Raw genomic sequence first — 20739 nt, forward strand, 5'->3', positions numbered from 1 at the left:
AGAAATGCTGTTCTTCATAACTCCACCTCAGTAACTCCAACAAGGGAACTTCCCCAGCAATTCCGTGGAGAGATTGCAAATGTGACACGATAGCCCGTGGCTGGACTCATAAACTGAGGAGCCCACCAAGGCCTGTGAGGATCCAGAGGGCACACGACCTGGCATTTTGGCGATGATAAGCCTGGTGGGGTGCTGAGCACAGCTCTGGGTTGGCAACCTGGGGCCCAATGCTGGGAAGGAGCCACATGAGGCCTCGTTGAGGGCATGGCCCAGCCGGCACTGCATCACACCAGCTCCTGTGCCCCACGGGACAGCCCCCCTGCACCTCCCTGGCAGTGCCCCTCCTCATACCATGCAGTCACTGGGCATGTCATCTATTTGTGTTTTGCTTGACTTCTGCAGAAAGTACCATACAAATGACCAGGGAGTACGATCCATTTAGAATAAGAGCTTTCTATTTTCAGGTTGATTTTCACACTTCAAAAAAAGAAAAATTGAGAATACATACACCCCCTCACCGCAGGTGCCTGAAAGGGAAAATACTTTTTATGCTCTCTATAAAAATAACTGTCTGCTTGTAATGAAATGTCGTATTTCCTACATAATATAGAACAATATAGGTTTATACAGTAATCTTCAGTGAAACATCGCTTCACACTTGAATGATAATGCAATCTCAGCAAAATAAATAAATAAACAAACATAGATACGACTTTCATATGCCCTTCTATGTGATTATATTTTCTTAATTTGAAATACTGACTGTCTGGAGGGGTTTTTTAAACATACCAGAGTGTTTCTAAAATTAAACAAGCAAAAAAAGCAAGCACACACATTTATTTGAATGTACAACAGATACAAATCATCTCTGAGCATCAAGTAAAAGCAACTTTCTACCTTCAACAAAACAAAGTAGCAGAAGACACACCTATGCCAGAGAGAGAGCATATTTGTTGCTTGATTTTCATTCCTTTTTAAGCTGTAGGTCCAAGGAAGAAGTGCCAAACACAAAGCAGTGGTGCAGTCTGCCAGGACAGCCAAACCCATTTAGCTGCTGCCATCCCACATCTCCCCACCTGGTACCATCGCCCCCACTCCCAGGGATGCCACCTTGCCTTCTCCTGGCCACCTCATCCCACATGAGCCCATTCAGCCCCTCACCAGCACAGCCCCACCAAGCCAACAAGAGCTACGAGAGGAACCAGCACCCAGGGCTACACTCACGCAGGGGCTCAGCAGCCATGGCACGACTCTGGCCAGGATCTGCAGAGGAAGACCACAGCACCCTGCTTAGCTGCAGCAGCCTTACACACTCAGCCACCTTGATAAATTTTACCCACAAGTGCGATTACTCACAATACTCACTTTCAGCACCTTCAAAATAAGTCTCAAATTTTTATTTTAGCATGAGTTTGGATTCACTTCATTATAAGACCAGTCCAGATGAATGGTAACGCTGCTCTGGGGCCAAAGATATCAGGGCAAGCTTTACCTTGTATATATGTAATGTATAAGTATTTGGTACACACTAACCCTACATGTGTCACGGTCCACTCGGTGGACTCGTGATGGTTCGTTTGCTACGATCTCGAAAGTGCAAAATTAAGGTGACCAACACCAAAGGGGATAGCAGTAATCAAACAGTGAAACTTTATTGGGTTGCCTGTGAAGAGGCACGCGATAGTTAGAGATGGGTGAAAGAAAGGAGAAAAGTAAAGTTAAGTTTAGAGAGAGGAGGGAGAGAGGTTATAGCTACCACCGCTGATCTCACGACGTCCTAACGGTCCCGGGTCCAGCTGATGCTGCGTCGTCGATCGTCGTGGTCCTTGGTGGGGAAGCTTCCAATTTTCGTTGTCCAGAAATCATCTTTTATGCTTAGTAACATACCTTGCTCCACCTCTGCCTCGGGGGTCTCCGCCCTTCTCAGAATTCAATTATCATATCTCCACCCTTCTCGAGCAAGGCCATCACGCGTGTGCAGGGGGGAGTGTCCGAGGTGTGGTCAGTCTCGGAGGCGGGTAACCTTCAACCAGGAGGTGTGTTTTGGTATTATAATGAAGCAAAGTTCATCTGAGGTTCATGATTTCTTCATCGGTGTTATAGCAACAGTCGCGATCCATCTTTTTTGACAATGGCTATGCAATTATCACTAACCGCTCTGGCTAGCCCCAGGTACCCAACAATAGCACAACACTCTTTGTACTACACGGCTCAGGTACCAAAGAACAGCACTGCACTGCCTGCACCACACGGTTCAGTACTCAGGAGAACAGCACTGGCTGTGCCACACAGTTCTGCATTCAGGAGCCTTTGCACCACATTCCATTCCAGGGGTCAGCAACTGCGCTCCGAACAGGCCGTTGTCGGGTACCTCACTGTCCATGTCCCTGATGACAATGTTGAGACAATGCTGATCTTCTGACCAACTCTTACAACACGACAAATGGAATTAAGAAGGTACAATAACTCAGGGTTAGTATCAGTCCTTACAAACCTGATTAAGGGCCTCAAGTCATGTCTTCCTGTGTGGATCCACTACTCTATGCATCACCTGCTCTGGCAACTAAACATTAAAACCTCAGGCTTTCACCACTTGTGGCCCAGAACATATTAGAGGCCCCAATTAAGAGGAAGGGAGAAGCTGGCTTCAGCTCTATTACAAACAGTGTAAGAAATTATCACCACACAGAAGCAGACAAAATTAGAGGAGGAAAAGGATAACGCTAGGAAAGCAGGCAAAGTTCTTTCTAAACATACTTTGATGACAGTGTCAACAATCTATGGTACAAAGGAAAGTACATGACCATTTGGACTGGAATTTTAAGCAATGAAAAATGTGCACCAGTTCTTACAAGCTGAATCCAAATCCATCTGGGAAATAATTTCTCTTTAATAGATACTTCCATTAGAGGAAAAATACTAAAATTCAGTTCTAAATCAACTTATGTTTTCTAACGCAACAGATATGTTTCATCATTCACTAGCCTGCCTGAATACCTTTTCTTTCCACTTCCTTACTTTGGTAGAGTACATACTGCAGAACACATTGCTTTATTGGTACCTTCAATCATTTTAAAGCTATTTGTTTCAACATGCTTTCAGGAGAACCTTTGCACAGTCACTCTGGACAAGCAAGTAGAAATTAACCCCGCAACAACAGAGACTCTGGATTTCAGATACAGCAATTAAATAATCGAATATTGCAGCATATTGTCTTTTACCTTGCTATGGGCAAAATCCAATAAAACTGAAATCTCTATTAAAAACAAAACACAGTACCGAATTTTTTAAGTCATCAGCTTTCCAAAAACAGAACGAAGAGTAGAAGGAAGATCCAAAACTAGCAACTCTCAGGTAGACAGTTCCTAAAACATGCTCAGGACTAAAATACACAACAGCATCACAAACCCCTTCTTGCTCACTGAAGGCACGTGCTTCATCCAAGCCTCTGAGTCCAAGTGGGATCCAGTGCACAGACTCCTTTCTGCACACTGGTCCCACAAATTATCTTTCAAAGAACTGGTTAAAAAAAAAAAAAGAAAAACAACACACAACGCAAAATACTACTGGTGATAGATGCCCACTCCTTCCTGCTCCTCTAAAATCATTCCTCAGTCCACACAAGTCACAAACAGATACAAAAGTTCACAGAAGGATGCTAACGCCAGCCATGGGGATCTTTTCCAAAAAGAAGTCATTTCAGTGCCAAGCAGGGAAACACTTGATGTAGTTGTCCCTCCCTGCCTAACAAGGGCAGAATGTGGTTATCCGCAGATGGCACCAACTTTTTATTTTAAGCTGTGGGGAGAAAATTCACATGAATTTTTCCTTACATGCAAACAAAATAAGACTTTGCAATGTGCTTCTGTCACAGGAATAGGCACGGAGCCATGTATATCCCTCGGAGCACTTTGGGTGCTCAATTCGGCTGCCAGCATAAGGCTCAAGACAACCCCCACCACACTGCAGAGAGCCACCAGCCAAGGAACAGCACACCTAGACGTCACACAAGCACAGACCCAGATTCACCCACCATGCCTGCCACTCACCCACGCTGCCTCCAAGCCAGGTTAAAGCATGGATTTGAGCAAGCTGTGGGGTCCTGCCAAGGGAAAACAAACACAGGCTTACATTAAGGTGCTGAGCAGGCACCGCACTGCTCCGGGCCCCCCTGCACTGGCACAGAAGGGACCAGCACCTCCTGTCTGACCTGCCAGCAACCCAGAGAGAGGGCTGAAAACCCCTCGCCCTTCTCTTTAAAACCGTGCTACCAAGGAGGACTAAAGAATGCACAATGTTTTCTCATAAGCATATCTCTGCTTCTAGGTATTTTCACCAGTACGAAAAGACATTGTAAATGCTTTTGCCTTGCTAGCTCCACTCGGCGTCAGTAATAAACAGTAGGAAATCATGTTCAACAGCACAGCTTTCTAAATTACGATTATTCATTATAAATCACTTTTTACATGTTGCTTCAGACACTGTTTCTCAAGAATAAGATCCGTTTGCAGTGAAATGCTTGGTGATTTTAATATGCAAACCTCCTACAGAGATGATGTCTCATTTTAATTATTGTTTCGGTTTAATGGGTTTTCATTAAATTAGAGGATGGAGCAATTACCAGGGTGAATAGCTAATGTTACTAAGGTAAGTTCCCATGACTATACAGCAAAAGCAGTTCTGCTAGAGAAGGTGGAAAAATAGTATAATTCAATGTAAACTCTCCTTTTGCGTGATGCAAAACTACCATGGCAATAAGTGTTCATATATTGCTGGCATTTTGATATACACGTTGGTAAACTAGTTTACAACTAGGTCTCTCCTAACAAAATTAATCTAGCATTTAAAATTATATATATATTTCATTCCTTTCAGGAAGCTACTGCAAACCCAATCCTAAAACTCCAGATGCCAGGGACAGCAGAATTTTGAGTCGCTAAAGAAATCAAAGAGAGACTATTTATCAAATGACAGTTTCTCCCCAACCAATAATTTAGTTGATTTAGTGGCTTAATGTCAGACTCTTCACTTCTTGAAAATTGGCCTGACTTGAGCACTAGCTAGAATGACCACACTCATGTTAATTAAGTAGTTGTCAGAGAGTCTAAGTCCTTTGTTTGTTTTATCAGCGGTTCAAACTGAACCACAGAAATTGAGTACTTTGGAACAAACAGAGCAGCAGATATCACACAAGACTTGGAAGTGAACACGGGCCAAAAGAGAAGGCGACCACCTACATTCCTCAAGCCCCAGCCAGCAAAACGTCCCCTGGATGACAGAGAAAGCACGGCAGCAGAAAGCTGTAGCAAAGCCTACGCTGAGAAACTGCCCCTCTTTCACTGCATTATGGGTTTCATATCTCCAGGGCCCTGCTCTTGTCTTTCCATCCAAATGGCCAGAACGACCAAGGAAAGCGCTGGAGTCATCTCTCCGGCAGCAGAAGGATGAGTGGCAGGCCTGGGCACACGCGTAGTGCCACGGCTGACGCCGTCTTCAAACCATCTGCCATTACGGAGCAAACTCAGAAAACCGGAGTAAGCCAAGTGGCTTTGCAACAAGCTTCCTGCTGCGAACAACGGTGATCGCCTTGCTGAGGCTACGTATCACCTGTTACTCAAGGCAGCCACTTTAACTTGTTTCAAATATTTTAAGTGGCTGCCAAGCTCAGGCTTGCTTTCTCAAGTAGGTTCTATCATTTCCTCAAGGGACTCAGGCTGAAATCAAGACTATTTACAAATGGTTGATCCCTTAAATTAAATGCTTGGTAGAAATGCTCCAGAAGTTACACTACCACTAAAAGCACATAATCTGCTCTTAAATCATGCGAGTTAATCAAATTACATGTGTTGTTAGTTAATTAGCTCAGGAGTTACTGATTATAACATCTTTTCCACTGTGTCTCTATATTAGATAAGTTAGCACATCATTGTGACTATAAAGTTAAAGATTGCTATTTGCAAATTTGGAAAATAGTAACAATGTTTTGACAGAAAGAGCATGGACTACAACAGCAACACCATCGTGTTTGAACAGAGCCAGTGGCAATGTATGCAACATTGGGAAACAGCAGTAATTGCTAAGAATCATTACTGATATGCTGTCCATTTTGCAGGAGCAATGTCCACTTCAGGGATCTATTTTAAGAGTATATTAAATGCTAATGTCACACAAAATAATGAGCCACCCAAAAATACTGTTTCTGTTCTGGCTTCATGCAAAAGCAAGCTAAGCAATTTTTTCCTCCCCTTCTACAAAACATTTTCAGGTATGCTCAAAGTCACAGATCCAAAAAATTAGAAATTATTTTTTAAAAATGATAACATATACTGAACCTGACAAACACATTCTTCAGCCACACTTGTTTAAAAGAAACTTAGATGGTACCAGAAGGCGAGGAGCATCTAAAACCAAAAATCAGATCTAGAAGCCAAGTTTTGCAAATAACTACTAGTTGTAGTTTGGACTTACTTCCTCCCACAATAACCCTTCGTGCATTTGTAATCTAGAAACCAAATTTAAGCTTTCTCAACAGAGCATACAGAGAGATTGATCCATTTGTATTTTTAAGCAGTATGCAATAATTCTGATTTCTCATTTAGCACTCCTCCTTCTTACAGGTGGCAATAAATGCTGCTCATACTTTATGGCAACAGTATTAAAAATAAACATCAAGTAGTTCTGAAGTGCTTTAGGATTCCTAAGTTTAACACAAATATGACAGATATAGTCAACAAGTAACCTATAACCTGGATTTTCAAACAAATTTTAAGTACCAGATCCCACTGAAGCACAACAGAAGCGGAATGCCTAAATTATTTTGACTGTGTTGAAAATCTCAATGAGACCACACAGAAATCAGGATTTGCCTTCCTGGTGAAAATCTGCATTCTTAAACATGTAAATCAAGATGCTAGTTTTAAATAGTTCATTAACAGGGTCAGCAAAAGAGAAACCTCTGACTCAGCTTCTTCACTTGCAGAGAGAGGCTACAATGCCTAATGCCACTTATGGCAGCAAAGACCTAGCTACACCTACACAAAGGTTATAATTTCCAGTTCAGTAAAGCCTTTTATCACATGAATAATCCAACTAAAGACAATGAAATTATCCATAAAGTTCAAAGTTAACATATGCTGAAGTGCTCTCTTGGTTCAAAAACTCCCAATGACTTGACACTCTAAATAGTTTTTTAATTACTTTTAAAGCATTTAGCTCATTTATTACTAAAATCTCATTTTTTTTCTTTATTCTCTATGTATGATTTGTACAAGCATTAAACAAATGTGTTTCACGAGCTAATTTTCCCTTCTGTTTTCCTTCCCTCAGAAAAATCACTTCCATGTTATTGCTAAAGCAAATTAAATCCTGGGTGTCTGTTTTATTTATTAACTGCATGATAATAGCATGAGGCATAATACATTTGTCAAAGCCCTTCTCTACTGAAGTAGAATTTCTGCTGTCAGCCTCTTTATGTTTATATTCAACATTCTAGTTGTCTTTGTTTCTTGGAACACACATAAGCACACACTTATACATTCTCCCAAAATACATATAAATTCTATTTGTGAAGTCTTCCACACCCCTCCAACAACGAATCATAAATACAGCTAACATACTTAGTCATTCTCCCCAAGTTTTATATGAATTATTTCAGAGATTTAAGAATTTTCCAAAAAATGTCACAATAATAACTGTTTTATCTTTTTACACCATAATTATGATTTGGAGCATTGCTTTTCTTATTTCACCCAAGCATACCACAACTCATGAATAAAATATGACAACTTTGATAGCATCCATTGCTGTGGGTTCATCCGTAACAGCAAACGTGCTTGGGGTACTAAGAGCTCCCTTTTGCTCCATAAGCCTTTGTTTCTGAAAATAAGCTTTTATTTAAATAGAACTGCCACATGTGCCCCCCTTTTTTCCATTTCTTGCCATTAGCAATAACACCAGCAATAATGTTTACTTTTTTTTTTTAATGACTACATTTTGAAACAATTAGGATGGCATAAAGCTAGAAAGGCAGAATATCCCATCTGAAGGCTGGTACTCGCAAGACATCAAAGAACATTAAAAGCACTGCCAGCATCAGAGAACAAAAGGCTAACACAGAGGACCACGACTTTTAAATGTGTGGGCAATACTATTATAAAAAAGAAACTTGATTTTGTTCTGGCTTCATAATTAATTACAATGAAGTAAACCTAAACAACTTCCACTATTTCCCTAACAACATTACTGTAACTAATACTGCACAGAGTCCTCCTACCACAACTTGTCCGTAGATTCCCTTAAAAGGAAGACTTGAGATAAAAGTGCAGTACACGAGATCTCCAAATTATTGGCATTTACCAAATTATTCTACAAACATCACGTTTTAAGGCTGTGCTGCTTTGTTTTCCAAGCAGCATGATGAACATCCATAGAGAGCTCCACAAACCAAGAAAAATCATGACACACATGCAAACCCCACTCTCCTCCCACACATCTTGGCTTTGTTGTTTTCCCCAGTCCCCAAGAATAGGCTTTAAAATTTCAAGACTGTTATGCACAATGAGCCAAAGTGGAGAGACAGAAGCAGAGGCAGGTCTGAATGCCGTATGTAGATAGTCCTTCATCATAGAAGCAGAGAGCATTCAACCTCCAAGATCCAGTTTTACTCATGTTGTGCTCTCGGAGCATCTTTGCTTCCTTCCAGTTTACAAAAGATTAAAAAAATGAAAAATTAAAAAAAAAAAAAAAGAAAATAAGGGGGGACACGACACAGAACTAAGCTTTACGACACCAACTTGTCCACTGTAGGAGGTGTCTGTTCCCACTGACGCCAAAACAGAGAACTCGCAGCTTGAGGGAGGAGTCACCATGTGTGAAGGGGAGGACAGACTCAGTAAAATAATCCCTGCAGCTGCAGTGATCCTATGCTTTTTTTTTTTTTTTGTACTTATAGCACAGAGAACCAATGAAACTCAGCAGTAACTGTGTAAGAAACGTTATCACAGAATGACAGAGGATGAGGGACAGAAAGACTGTAGTGAGAGATTTTCTGGAAACCAAAACATCAGTGCTCAGCTACAATGTTTATTGCTCCGAAACAGTGATTCACGGATCCCTGTTGTCAGAATTATAGAACCAACTTTGCTTTTTTTATCAGGTATGCAGCCTGCATAACTAAGGATTTAGCTTAATGTTTTAGTGGACATCAGGTGCCAAAAACAATTTCTTTGTCCTTTCTATTAAAAAAAGAAAATCTCATGTTCTGCATTTTGTATCACTGAATAGGCCGCAAAAGGCAAGGCAATCACATGATATAATGCCATAAACCAGCACAGTATGACATGATTACTTCACACCATTTATGTGGCAAAAATGAAAAATAAGAGAAAAAATGTCCCCCTCGTGTCATTTATACACCCACACTGCAGGTGGCAAGATTAATCTAGAATTTGGCATAGAAGAAGTAGGTTGAGGCCTCAAGTAGCGTCTAATTTTTATTCTTGATAGGTAGTTCAAGACAGCAGGGTTTTTCACCACAGGAAATGGTCCATGCCTGGCTCTTGCATTAGGTCTGATTATATCTGCCTTTGTGCACTTTTTAAAGGTACAAAATCTTACAAAAAAAAAAAAATTCATTGTATGTGTTTAAATTCATGTGATAATAATTGCAAATAACACCGCTTCCTTTTAGGCAAAAAACGTAGCTCTGTTTAGAAAAAATTTAATTAAGTAGGACGAGTGTAAATATTCTTATCAAATGGATATTAACACATTTCTACAAAAATTGATTTAAAGATTACGAGATCCCTCTTGGGGTCAAAATCAACCATAATGGGCTACTTTGTTTCATTGCCTGCAGTGAGAACCCAATCTTCAGCATTGGTTTTCCCTCCTCCTGCATTTCAAGCAGTTATAACTCAGCAGTGCCAGGTAATGCTCCGATTCTGCTCTCCTTTACCCCAGAATCTGCCCAGTGACCCAGACCTGCAGGATCAGGTGTAGGGACCTGTCCTGAGCTGGGGCAGGATTCTCCACCCAGGGATAGTTGGCGTTGGGTGGGGACTCGCCTCAGGGCAGCACAACTCGGGTACCAAATCTGCTTCACCTCAGCTTCCCAGGGCTCTAGCACACGGGCCTGTTTGGCAAGATGTTATACAACAACATTCTTACTCCAGTTTAACACTCATTTACTAAACAAGTAGTTAATAAAACCTGATTACGTGCACTATGATATGACTTCAGAGTATCAGTTTACCAAAATCCATTGCAGAAAAAAGACAATTTTTGTTGTATTTCTGCTCTGATGAAGATACAAGAAACCCAAACTGTTATTCTTACTTTTATCTCTAAATTGACTTACTTTCACTGTAAGGACTTGGATGCTCATGCAGTGTGGAAGCACGCAACACTAGCACTATCAGAAACTAATTTCTGCATCCCTCTCTCTGCCCACTAAAGAGCAGAGACCTTTTGTTTCCTTTCTGCTTATCTTCATTACAGGACCTTGTCAACAGGTTGCCAGAAGCATTTGAGGTTTCTAGCATACTACAGAAATACTGAAGTGTTTATCCCACTTCCCCTCTGTCCTTACCACCATGGCAATGAAGACAGACAAGTAGCACAATTATTGTCTCCCAGAAAAGCAAAAATAACTGCCAAGGACAGAGGCAATGTGTGCTCAGAATTCTTTCCTAATCATTACAGACATGATGGGAAACCCAAAAAATGTCAAGTAACAGAAGGCAGCATGACAACATTCAGGATGGGAAAAAAAAAAAAAAAAGGAAAAGTAGAAATTGGTCACTGTCATTTAATGTGACTAGGTTTCTATTTTAGTCCACACTTACTTGGGGCAGATAAGGGTGTTTGAAACAAGAGGATATGAAACAAGAAACTCTGTGAGAATTTTCACGTTATACCTTCATATAAATATGCTGGATAAATTTTACTCCTAGACAAGATTCTAATGTAATTCAAACATCAAACGAGTGGAAACAGCCAGCACTGGATAGGTATATACGAGTATTTTAAAAACTACTTTTGGGAACTGACAAAGCTAACAATAGTTTATGTATCTTCAAAGCCTCAAAGCATTGTTCAATAATTATATTCCAAGTGATCTTTAATTTCCTCCATTGAAGATGATTCATCTCACTCATCCCCTTCTAGGTCATTGTATTCCAACTCCAGATCATTCCTCTGCTCTGAAAATGGTCAGTTTTGCAAAGGAAGAAACCACTTAGACTAATTATTTCATTGCAAAAAAAAAAAAATTATTACATTGTGTATACAAAACACATTAAAACATCAGCTATATTTAAAAAACTAATATAAATGAGAAGTTAAACAGATGTTAGGGTTGAAGTCTCACAGGCAAACCTTGCTCAACCCTCCAGGGATGTACATTTCAACACCATTCTTAATTACAGGATCACACACCAGCTTTCCAGAGGGCCCCTGCCTCAGTCAGCGCACAAAGTAAGGAACAAAGAGCAAAAATATTTATTTAACTAACAAGAATCTGAAGTTTTGCTTTATTTTTGTTGTTCAAGGCTCACCTTGAAGAGCAAATCTACCGTATTCAAATCCTTCTCTGAAGACAGAGCAGACCATGACCAAGTTAATTATTCCAGAACAGTATCCGAGACCTCTACAAATATTAATGAATTCTTTTCACACCACTGTTGTTACAGGAAAGGGCATCACTACCTCCACTTTACAGGTGAACAACCAAAGCACAGCAAAATTAAAGTTCTAAATCACTAATAAAAAAACCACATTAACCAAGTTGTATCCTCTAAAAACATTTGTTAAAAATTAGCACACATCACAGCTACTTTACAGCACTACCTAATCTGAACTTTCAGTGCTTTTCCCTATACGCTGCCTCTACCACAAGCAAACCTTCACCCAGTCCTACCCACTTAGTGCAAGACTGCAGCCCTCAGGTTTCCCATCCAGGCCCTAGCCCCTTGCCTCTCTCTCCAGGCTGCCTCTCCCAGCCGCCGTCCACGGCTCCCCTTACCGTGATCTTCATCCCTGCACCTCGCTCCCTTCCCTTCCAGTGGGAGCCCTTGCATCGTCCTCGCCACAGCTTCTCTGCTCAGCCATCACCCGCTCCCTTCATGGCCTCCAGCCCCTCACAGCAGCCATTTCTCTTCTCTCCCCTCCACCTCCCCATCCGAGGCCAGGTTTCACGGCCCTGCCCATCACAGTTCATCTCATCTGACTGCTGCTCACCACCCACCACCAGCCTGTGTCGCTCCGTGGCTCTCAGGGGAGCATGTTCAACCCAACTATAGCATTGTCACTTTACATACTCAGTCCTTGCCCCTAAATTTCCAGCTTTATTTCCCTCTCCTTTCCAGCTTCCACAGAGATCTGGGAAGGAAAAGGGGAAAGCAGGAGAAGCACCCAAGATCCCAAAAAGAGATCAAGACCTTGCTCTCCATCCTGTTGATGTTCACAAGCCCAGAAACCATCCCCACCAGAGAAGTCACACTTTCCACCATCCTCTTGGGTGCAGCCAGCCCAGCTGTTAATATCTTATTTAAACTCTTATTTTAGCAGCGCTTTAAAAAGCAGCTTTGACAAAGGGCTTAAAGCGCTGAGGGAACTCTCTGACAACTCTCTAGGATGGCGGGCAGCTCCCACAGATCCTAAGCGCCAGGCTGGAGCTCGTAAAAGCAGGTGGACATCCCAAGGGATGAGTGCGGAGGGTGGGTAAGGATCCCACTCCCCTGAGGGATGGGCCGGGGCCTATTTCTCACCACCCCACAACTGTCCATCATGGGGGAAGACACATGCTGGCCTGGTCCCCACCATCTCCACACAGCCACAGGTCACGAGCCACCACCATGGGCAAGCAGAGGTGCCTGTTGCTGCCTTCAGAGCCAGCAAACCATGAAAGTGATCAGCTTCAAGTAAACTGTCATTTCTGCTGTCCCCCCATCAGAGGAAGATCTCAGAAGGGAGATCTCAGTGGAAGGAGAAAGACAATGGTCAAACTTGAGCACCAAGGAAACAGCAACACCTGAAATGTTACCACATGATCAGGGCAAGAGGCTGAGCCACACCTCAGGTGTAGGTGCTATTTTTGCTTACATATACAAAGGCTTTTTATTTGACAACAGCTGCCCTTCCCTCCTGAGGTCCCAGGAACCCAGGAGAGGCGCCCCACAGGCAACACAGGGTAAAACCCCAAATGCACCCAACCCCTGTGGAAACCAGCACAGACCTGCATGAGAGGGCATGTAGTGGGGAAAAAAAAACCCTCACTCTTCCCTTTAAAAAAAAAAGTTCACAAGTTGAAGGAGCTTGCAGAGTTTCCACGAAGATATACCCATATGGTGGGGCAAGATGCAAGGCACCTCTGTGAGGCGAGGTGGGGGCTGTCCCGTACCAGACACTGCAGTTCCAACCACCCCCCACTCAGAGCACAGCCCCATCCTGGCTGGGGGTGCCTCAGGGAAAAAGTATTTTGAAATGGAAAAAAAAAAACCTCATCAGGCTGGAGGGAAGCAGTGAATACTACACAGGCACCTGGCTTCGAGCCCATGCAGAGAGTGGGAAATACCCGGGGAAAAAAAAAAAAAATGTTCCTTTCCTCTCCAACAGCGCAAGGGTCATCATCTGCTCTGCTGAACGTGCCTAAGCGCGTGGAGGAGCAGGACAGTAGCAGTTCAGGGAGGTGTGCCCAGCAGCTCTGCACCACCTCTGTCTCCAAACCAGCAAGACAGGATATTCAGATGCCAGTGGGCATGGAAAACATACTAGAGCTACTCTCTTTTATGACAGCTGAAGGCAACACAAAGATTTCGAGCCACCCGTGCTGTGCCTTCCTAATTTTTCTTGCTACCGTTAAGATTTCTGCTCTGTAAAAATGATACTGTTTATACTTAGTATTTGCTATGACCATACCAGGAGAGATCACACAGAAAGCAATGACTCTCATTGCATTATCTCATGTAAAGAGGGACCGACGCCCTGAACTCCAAAATTAAAGTTTATCTCTCCTACTCACTGCAGACCTCCCTGCCGTCCACCCAGGAAGAGTAATTGCAAGTCTCCTCCTCGAGCTGTTATCTGCTTCCTCTCATTCAGTCCCTGATTCTTTTCTGAGCTCTGCAGCTCGCACACCTTGCACATTATGCTGCCATAACCGAGCTTTAACACTTGAAGTGGATTAAAACCTTAGCCACAGCACACAGGTCACAGACTCAGGTGAGAAGACGTTCAAACACGGATGAATGAAGGCAGCAGCCTACTCACCCAGCGTTTGAATTTACTGGGAGTGCCTCAGTACCGAGCTGCAGCCCCACACACATAGCCAGGCATAACAAGTGTATCCTGAAGACTGTCCTAGCAGAAGCAGAGCTAACGTTCCTGAAAGAAAGGGTATGTGTCCACTCCTGACAATCAGATCAACTTACGCCGTTTTCCTTATCCACCAATCTCAAAGCATAGCAAAGCTGGATAGCAATGAAACACCTTCAGCGCCACAAAAGCTGACTTTTAGGACTGGGGCTCCTAGAGCAGGATCTGGAAACATGTCTACTCTCTAAGCAAGGAATTAGCAGGTCAAGGAGAAAAGCATCTAAAAAAAAAAAAAAACCACCACCAAAAAAACAAAGATCCATAACACACTGAGAGGAAACACCTATAGAGAGGATTGTGCTGCATTTGGAAGCTCAAGCAAGTCTGCCGGGAGGCACCTCTACCCGCCTTGGGACTGAAGTTTTGCTCTCTCTTTTGGCCTGAAGCAGGACAGCCCTTTTGTTTCAGGAACTCAACGAGATTCACTCTTTTCTCACAAAAACACTGCCTTTCTCTGTGCTTTAAGATACTTGCTATTCTTCCACCTTTCCTGTTAGACTGTACAGAAAAGAATTCGGCAGTCACCAGTACAGGGTGGGAAGAAGAACTCTGTGCTTCAGGAGCTGTGGGCCAAGGGTTTCTCATATAAATCCAGTGGTTGTTTAACACAAGTAAAGAACAGTCAAGGAAGAAAGGACTACTTCTAACAGTACTTGGTGGTTTCTTTTACTGAGTGCTATACATAGTATACATAGTAAAAAGGCCATTCCTAATTTAAAGACTAAGTTGAAAAATACTCCCAGATTGCTAGGAAAGGAAACAGCAAAGCCTTAATAAACTTCTTGGGGGAACTGCTTTATAAGTAAAGGCTTTAAGCCTCTGTTAGCTCAGAAGAGATGTTGAGAGAAGAAGAATTAAAAACAAATGGGCATAGCTGACAGGTTGTAAAAGAAATAAAATTTTACTTCCCCAACGAGAACTGAGCACAGAACAGAAGTCAGACTGGTTAAGGTAATCACATAATGTAACAGCTAGGCTAAAAATTGGGCTCAGTCTACCTAGAAACAGGATGACGAGTTAAGCACCTCCTTTTGCCTTATTTATGAGAGCTTTTCTTTGCCACTGAACTGAAGATCCTGCTGAGGTTTCCACCTACAGGGTCAAAACAAGCCCTGCTTCCCTGTGATCTGAAACATAGAACAGGACTGAGCTCCACTAAGCGAGCTGTGACTCAGTGTTTCTTAATGTCCTAAAATTTATACTATAATCCTGTTCTGGAAATTTCATTTTGTCATGTTCGTAAGATACTATTAACAGTTATCTTTCACTCAATGTTTTTAAGATGTTATTGTAATGCATTAGGTGAATGATTAATATTTTCAGTACCTGTCTTTGAGGTAGATTTCCCACTCACCCCCAGGACTGTTTCATTGAATTCTTTGGACTCCTAGTTGGAGGTGAGGTCAGACACCAGAACCTTGGGTGCTTCATTGCTCAAGAGCATTCTAGTCAAGAATCTCCACTCACCCTCCTTTGTCCCTTTGTGCTAGAACAACCCATATGGACACAGAGACTTTTTCCACCTGCTCTTGTTTGTATAAATAAATAAAAGATAAATAATTAAGACACCATAATGTTAGGGATCTTAAGAGTCAGACTGTTTGCAGAATTGCAATTACAAGTGAGATATCTTCATTTCGTCTAACTCACACTATCAGCACTTCTACTGCTTTTTGGATTCCTTCTTCCCCATTTCACAGAGAACAGAACTGAAACACACAAATAATGGAACTGATCAATCAAAAATCCAGCTGAAATACTCTAATAATTGAAGTCCATACCCAATAGGACCACTCAGACCACTACACTTAATTATAGGTTTCTATGCTTTTCTGAATTAGGAACAGATTTGCTTGCCCAAAGGCAACCCACATCTATCAATTGCCACTTCGGTTCTATGCTGTCACACAATTTGCAATGGAGCTGAATTTGTTTCTTTGCCTGTAAAGCTACTTCACACAGAAATCTGAGTTTCAGCTGTTACTAGCAATATTATAAAATCAGAATACTCCACTGGCTTAACTGAGGTTGTCTTGGACTGAAATCACCAGCTCTCCAGGGAAAAGAGTCTGTCTACATCTTCTCTAGGATAAATCAAACCATGACAACACTCCCCAGAAACTTTGTAACAAACAGTATGTCACTTATTGTAAGAGAGCTAACATCACTGATCAAAAATCTAATTAAAAATAATAGTTTCTCCTTCTTTTGTGCACATATTCCCATCACCCTCCTTCTTGATTTCTTCTTCTTGCCTCTAAATGCAACTGAAATCTTGCTTAGGAGAACAATCCATATTTTCACTACAGCTGTACACATAACTGTCTGGGTTGGGGAAAAATTACCATTTCTCTACCTCAAAGATGTAGACTTCCAGGGACACACAAAGGAACACTCTCAGTTTGAACAGCTCTAGTAAAGCCATTTTAGGAAATACATCTTACAAGACAGAAAATGATCCACGGGGAACCTTTGTGTAAGCTCAGAGCCGTGTTACATTGCTATAAGGACACTGCCAAAGGCAGCAAGCAGAACTGTCCCTGTGAAAACCACACGCCAAAGAACATACTCACAAACTCTTCTCATTTCCTAAACTAGGAAATCCTCAGTGGTGAAAGCCTACGAGTGAAGAGGTCTTCTGATGTGGCTCCGTGTTCAGCATCAGCCTGGCAGGAGAAGCGGGTCCTGCCTTGCCCAGAGCCCCAGAGGCAACATGGGAGCAGCGTGGCACAGCGAGGCACAGCATGCGTTAACTGCTTACAGACAGTAACAACTAATCAAAGCAAAGCTTTGCTGAAAGGGCCACATCTTGGAGACTGGAATAGCTGGTCCAAGAAGTTACAGTAATTTTGAAACTAAGCACTAACTTTCAGTCTTCTCTCTCCTCTGGGAGTGTCATGCTGGCTGGTTTTTTTGTGAATCTCTGTAAGTATTACAGAAAAAGTACAGGGAAAAAGTATTACTTCTAACTTAGACATAGCAGTTGCCTATACATGGCCCTATATCAGGTTTACTGTATGGCAAGATAAAAATCAAAATTAAGTATTTCCTGGTTCCAGCCAAGGACCTGGCACACAGCCAACCTGTAGTTGTAAAGCAAGTCACCTCTGTTAGTAAAAGGGAATTCATACAGCTGCTGACATACTGCTGACATTTAACAAATAACAGATACGAACAAGAAGGGAAGCAGCCAACGGGGCAGCCTCAGACTTCCACCCCATCTGACAGCAGCAGCAACAGACCCCTTGCAGACCTCTCTCGGAGTGGAGTAATAGACCAAAGGTCTTCAGTCTTCTTCTCCCAGCCCGAGGGCTGATGAGCTTAACTGAAGAGAATCATTTTCCCGAGCCATCTTCCAAGAAGTTTTATACTAGAGGCGATATCCAAGCACAGGGCTATTCCTGTGTGCATTAGCAAAAAGAATTTCTGTTGTGGGAATTAAGAAAGCTTTGTTTATCTGACTACAGACTCTGAATTGTTTATTCACTTTGTACAGCAAACTTTTGTTCATTGCTTCCCATGAACATCTGTCTTCCAATTTATTTGCTCATGTGAATTTTACAAGCTCTACATTTTTACACTAGTCTTCTCTAAGTTTGTAAACTACAGCTGGGGTCCTCCAAGGCAAAAGGAACTGAATATCCACATCATCATCGTCGTTAGTCTTTCAAAGCTACTTTCAGTATCAATGGTTTCAATCGGTGTCCTGAAAAACACATCTCGGTCTTGTTCCCTGCAGCTCTGACCACCAGTCTGTGACAACTCACCATGACGGTTCATCAAGTGTGGTTGCGATTAGCTGCATAGAATAGCAATTGGAATCAGTAAAATATTTTAAGTCAGTTAAGCCACCGCAGTCCTTAGAGAAATGGCTGTACTTTAATATTGTTTGTCCATAATACACAAACCTGGAGTCAGGGTATCGGGAGAAAAACAATTGATATCTTTAAAGGAATAAATTAACGTTGTTCTTCTGGATATTATGCTGGAAATCAGTGAAAATTGTGTTACTGGTTGTATCATAAACGATTGGAAATATGACTAAAATTCTGAGAAGGTCTTCAGAAGTCCCTCTGCCCTGGCTCCTAAACTGGCCTTGGCCACGTAACGAATGAACTAAGATCATAGGCCCGCTTCTTTTATTACTTACAATAAAGTCAGTTAGCGTCGCAGATCCAGAACTAAAGCAAAATAAGATCATAATCGTTTGCCTCTAAAAAGTGCTACAGAGGGCAGATATCAAGAAGCGAGTCACTAACGTGCACACTTCAACACAGAGTAAAGCGCAGTAAAGAAAAAACAAACATAGGAAGTGTCCACAATAAAAATGTTTCCAACTGTGCTTTAATGTTTGTTAATCTCAACTGATATAAACGTCTTTCTCACCTAATAAGCATATTGTAGCAACTTAGTGCTTCTATCCAATGGGATGCTGTCTCTTAATCTAGGCCTTACTTAGGTCCAAAGTAAAACTCGTCAATTCCGAATTCAGAATTTTACTCACTGAAAATATCCAAAAAACCCCAACACCGTTTTAAAACAAGCATTATCTTAGAATACTGAATGAAAAAAATCTCAATTCTAAGTGATTTATTCTGTACCTCATACTCAATTTAGACAGTTAAATGCAATACTGTTCAATTTTCTCACTTTAACAGTTTCCGCAAAGTTGATGAAAGACTTGCTACATGTCACTAATCAGTGTCAACACATTAAGTGCTTTCTCATAGTTACATAGCTTCAGCTGTGTCTGTCTCTGCATTCATACAATCACAGAGAGAAAGTACACAAGACTACAAGCGAGTCGATGCCTTGGAACTACTTTGACATATTTAGTTAGAAATAAACATTGGGGAGTGTTGAAAACCTACTCAAAAATACTTTCCTAAAGATCGCTAACCTCAACTACCTGACAGCACACTAGAAAAAAAAAAAAAATGCCGCATGCATTTCAGGAAAACAACATGGACTATTTCCAAAAAATAAAAATAAAGCGACAGTTAAGTAACATCACCATTACAGGGAATCAGTTAGGCATCAAAGCTCTTATGAGCTCATGCAGGCAGAAGTGAGATAAGAGAATTGAGGATGTTTGTCTCACCTTGGAATAAAAATGCTTTGCTGGCATTGTGTAGTCCTGACACTTGTGTTACCCCAAGGGTTGTATTCACAAGATCCAGTTCTGTGATGACATCAATTTGTAAGTCAGGATCCATTCCAAATCCTACAGCTGTTGGAGGCACAGAGAGAGAAAGAGAGAGAGATCAATTTTTATTTCAAATCAGGTAATGAAAAGAATCGAGAAGAATATGTAGTGCAGACATTTCTAGTACCTTCACACACACACACTGTACACAGTAATTATTTATAAGACAGTAAGCCTGCTGCAGGAAAGAGAAGATATTCTTTTCCAATTCTTTCAATTAAACTATATCCTTTCCACAGATTGTACTACACGCAAGTTAAAACATTTAAAATCGATACATTAATCCATATCTTCATAAGGCTAAAGAGTAATAAATAAATAAAAGCATATCCACCTATGCAAAAAGATGAAAGAGATTTGCAGCACTCATCTATTGGCCACACGATTTCCAGGGAGACGCAAGGACTGAAAATTCCTCTCACATTTCATACCTAGATGCGACTCACAGATCAGGCCCCACCATTCATAGTCTAAACGTAGTCCATTTTCCCAACTGGACAAAATGAGGCTGGAGGAGATATGGTAGCAGGGCAAAGGATGCCATCCTGTACTGCAGGAGCCCTGGGTGACTCACCAAACTGTCTGATGCTGCTTCAGAAGCGCACCTCCGTATTTGAGCACAGCCAGTGCCTGTGAAGCCTGCCAAAGCCTACCTACAAAGAGCAGACATTCGTTCACCTAAACCAGCAGTAGCACCTTCTGGTCTGCAGGAGAATCTACTGGAGAAGCACAAATCTAAACCTAAAATTTAGAAATGGCTTATGCTCAGGAAAAGACATGGGGTGCTCCTTGAACTAGTAGGGACCTGATGGGATTGACAGAAAAGACACATGCTCAGGCCGTTTGAAGTTGCTATGTTCAAAACATCAGGGCAATCTGATGATTATAGCACACCAAGTTCATCAAACATATCTCCTTTTCCTAGGGACAGGAAGAGGCCAGCCTGACCACAGTGTCTCTCAACACAGCAGTAAGTGTGGCATGAGATCTGTGCCTGAGACATAGGTCAAATATCTCCTGTGGGATCCAAGCACTTTGCTAATGAAATTTTTCACTAACATCATTAGTAATGGGAACAGGCTCCGAGAATGAAATCCTGACACAGCTGAAGTCAATGGTAAAAGTCCCACTGACTTCTGTTGAGCAAGGACATTACCTGT

At 41.8% G+C, this 20739-nt stretch overlaps 1 protein-coding gene across 2 annotated transcripts in view; it reads right to left on the minus strand.

Annotated features, from left to right (window-relative positions):
* Positions 1–20739, minus strand: part of NELL1 (neural EGFL like 1) — a 296030-nt gene that overhangs the window by 271923 nt on the left and 3368 nt on the right. For both annotated transcript variants that reach the window (XM_074842236.1, XM_074842235.1), the window contains exon 2: positions 19475–19603. In XM_074842236.1, the coding sequence (XP_074698337.1) occupies positions 19475–19603 (129 nt within the window). The remainder of the gene's footprint in view (positions 1–19474; positions 19604–20739) is intronic.

This window comes from Strix aluco, chromosome 16, assembly GCF_031877795.1.
Source record: "Strix aluco isolate bStrAlu1 chromosome 16, bStrAlu1.hap1, whole genome shotgun sequence".
NCBI classification, from domain to species: Eukaryota; Metazoa; Chordata; class Aves; order Strigiformes; family Strigidae; genus Strix; species Strix aluco.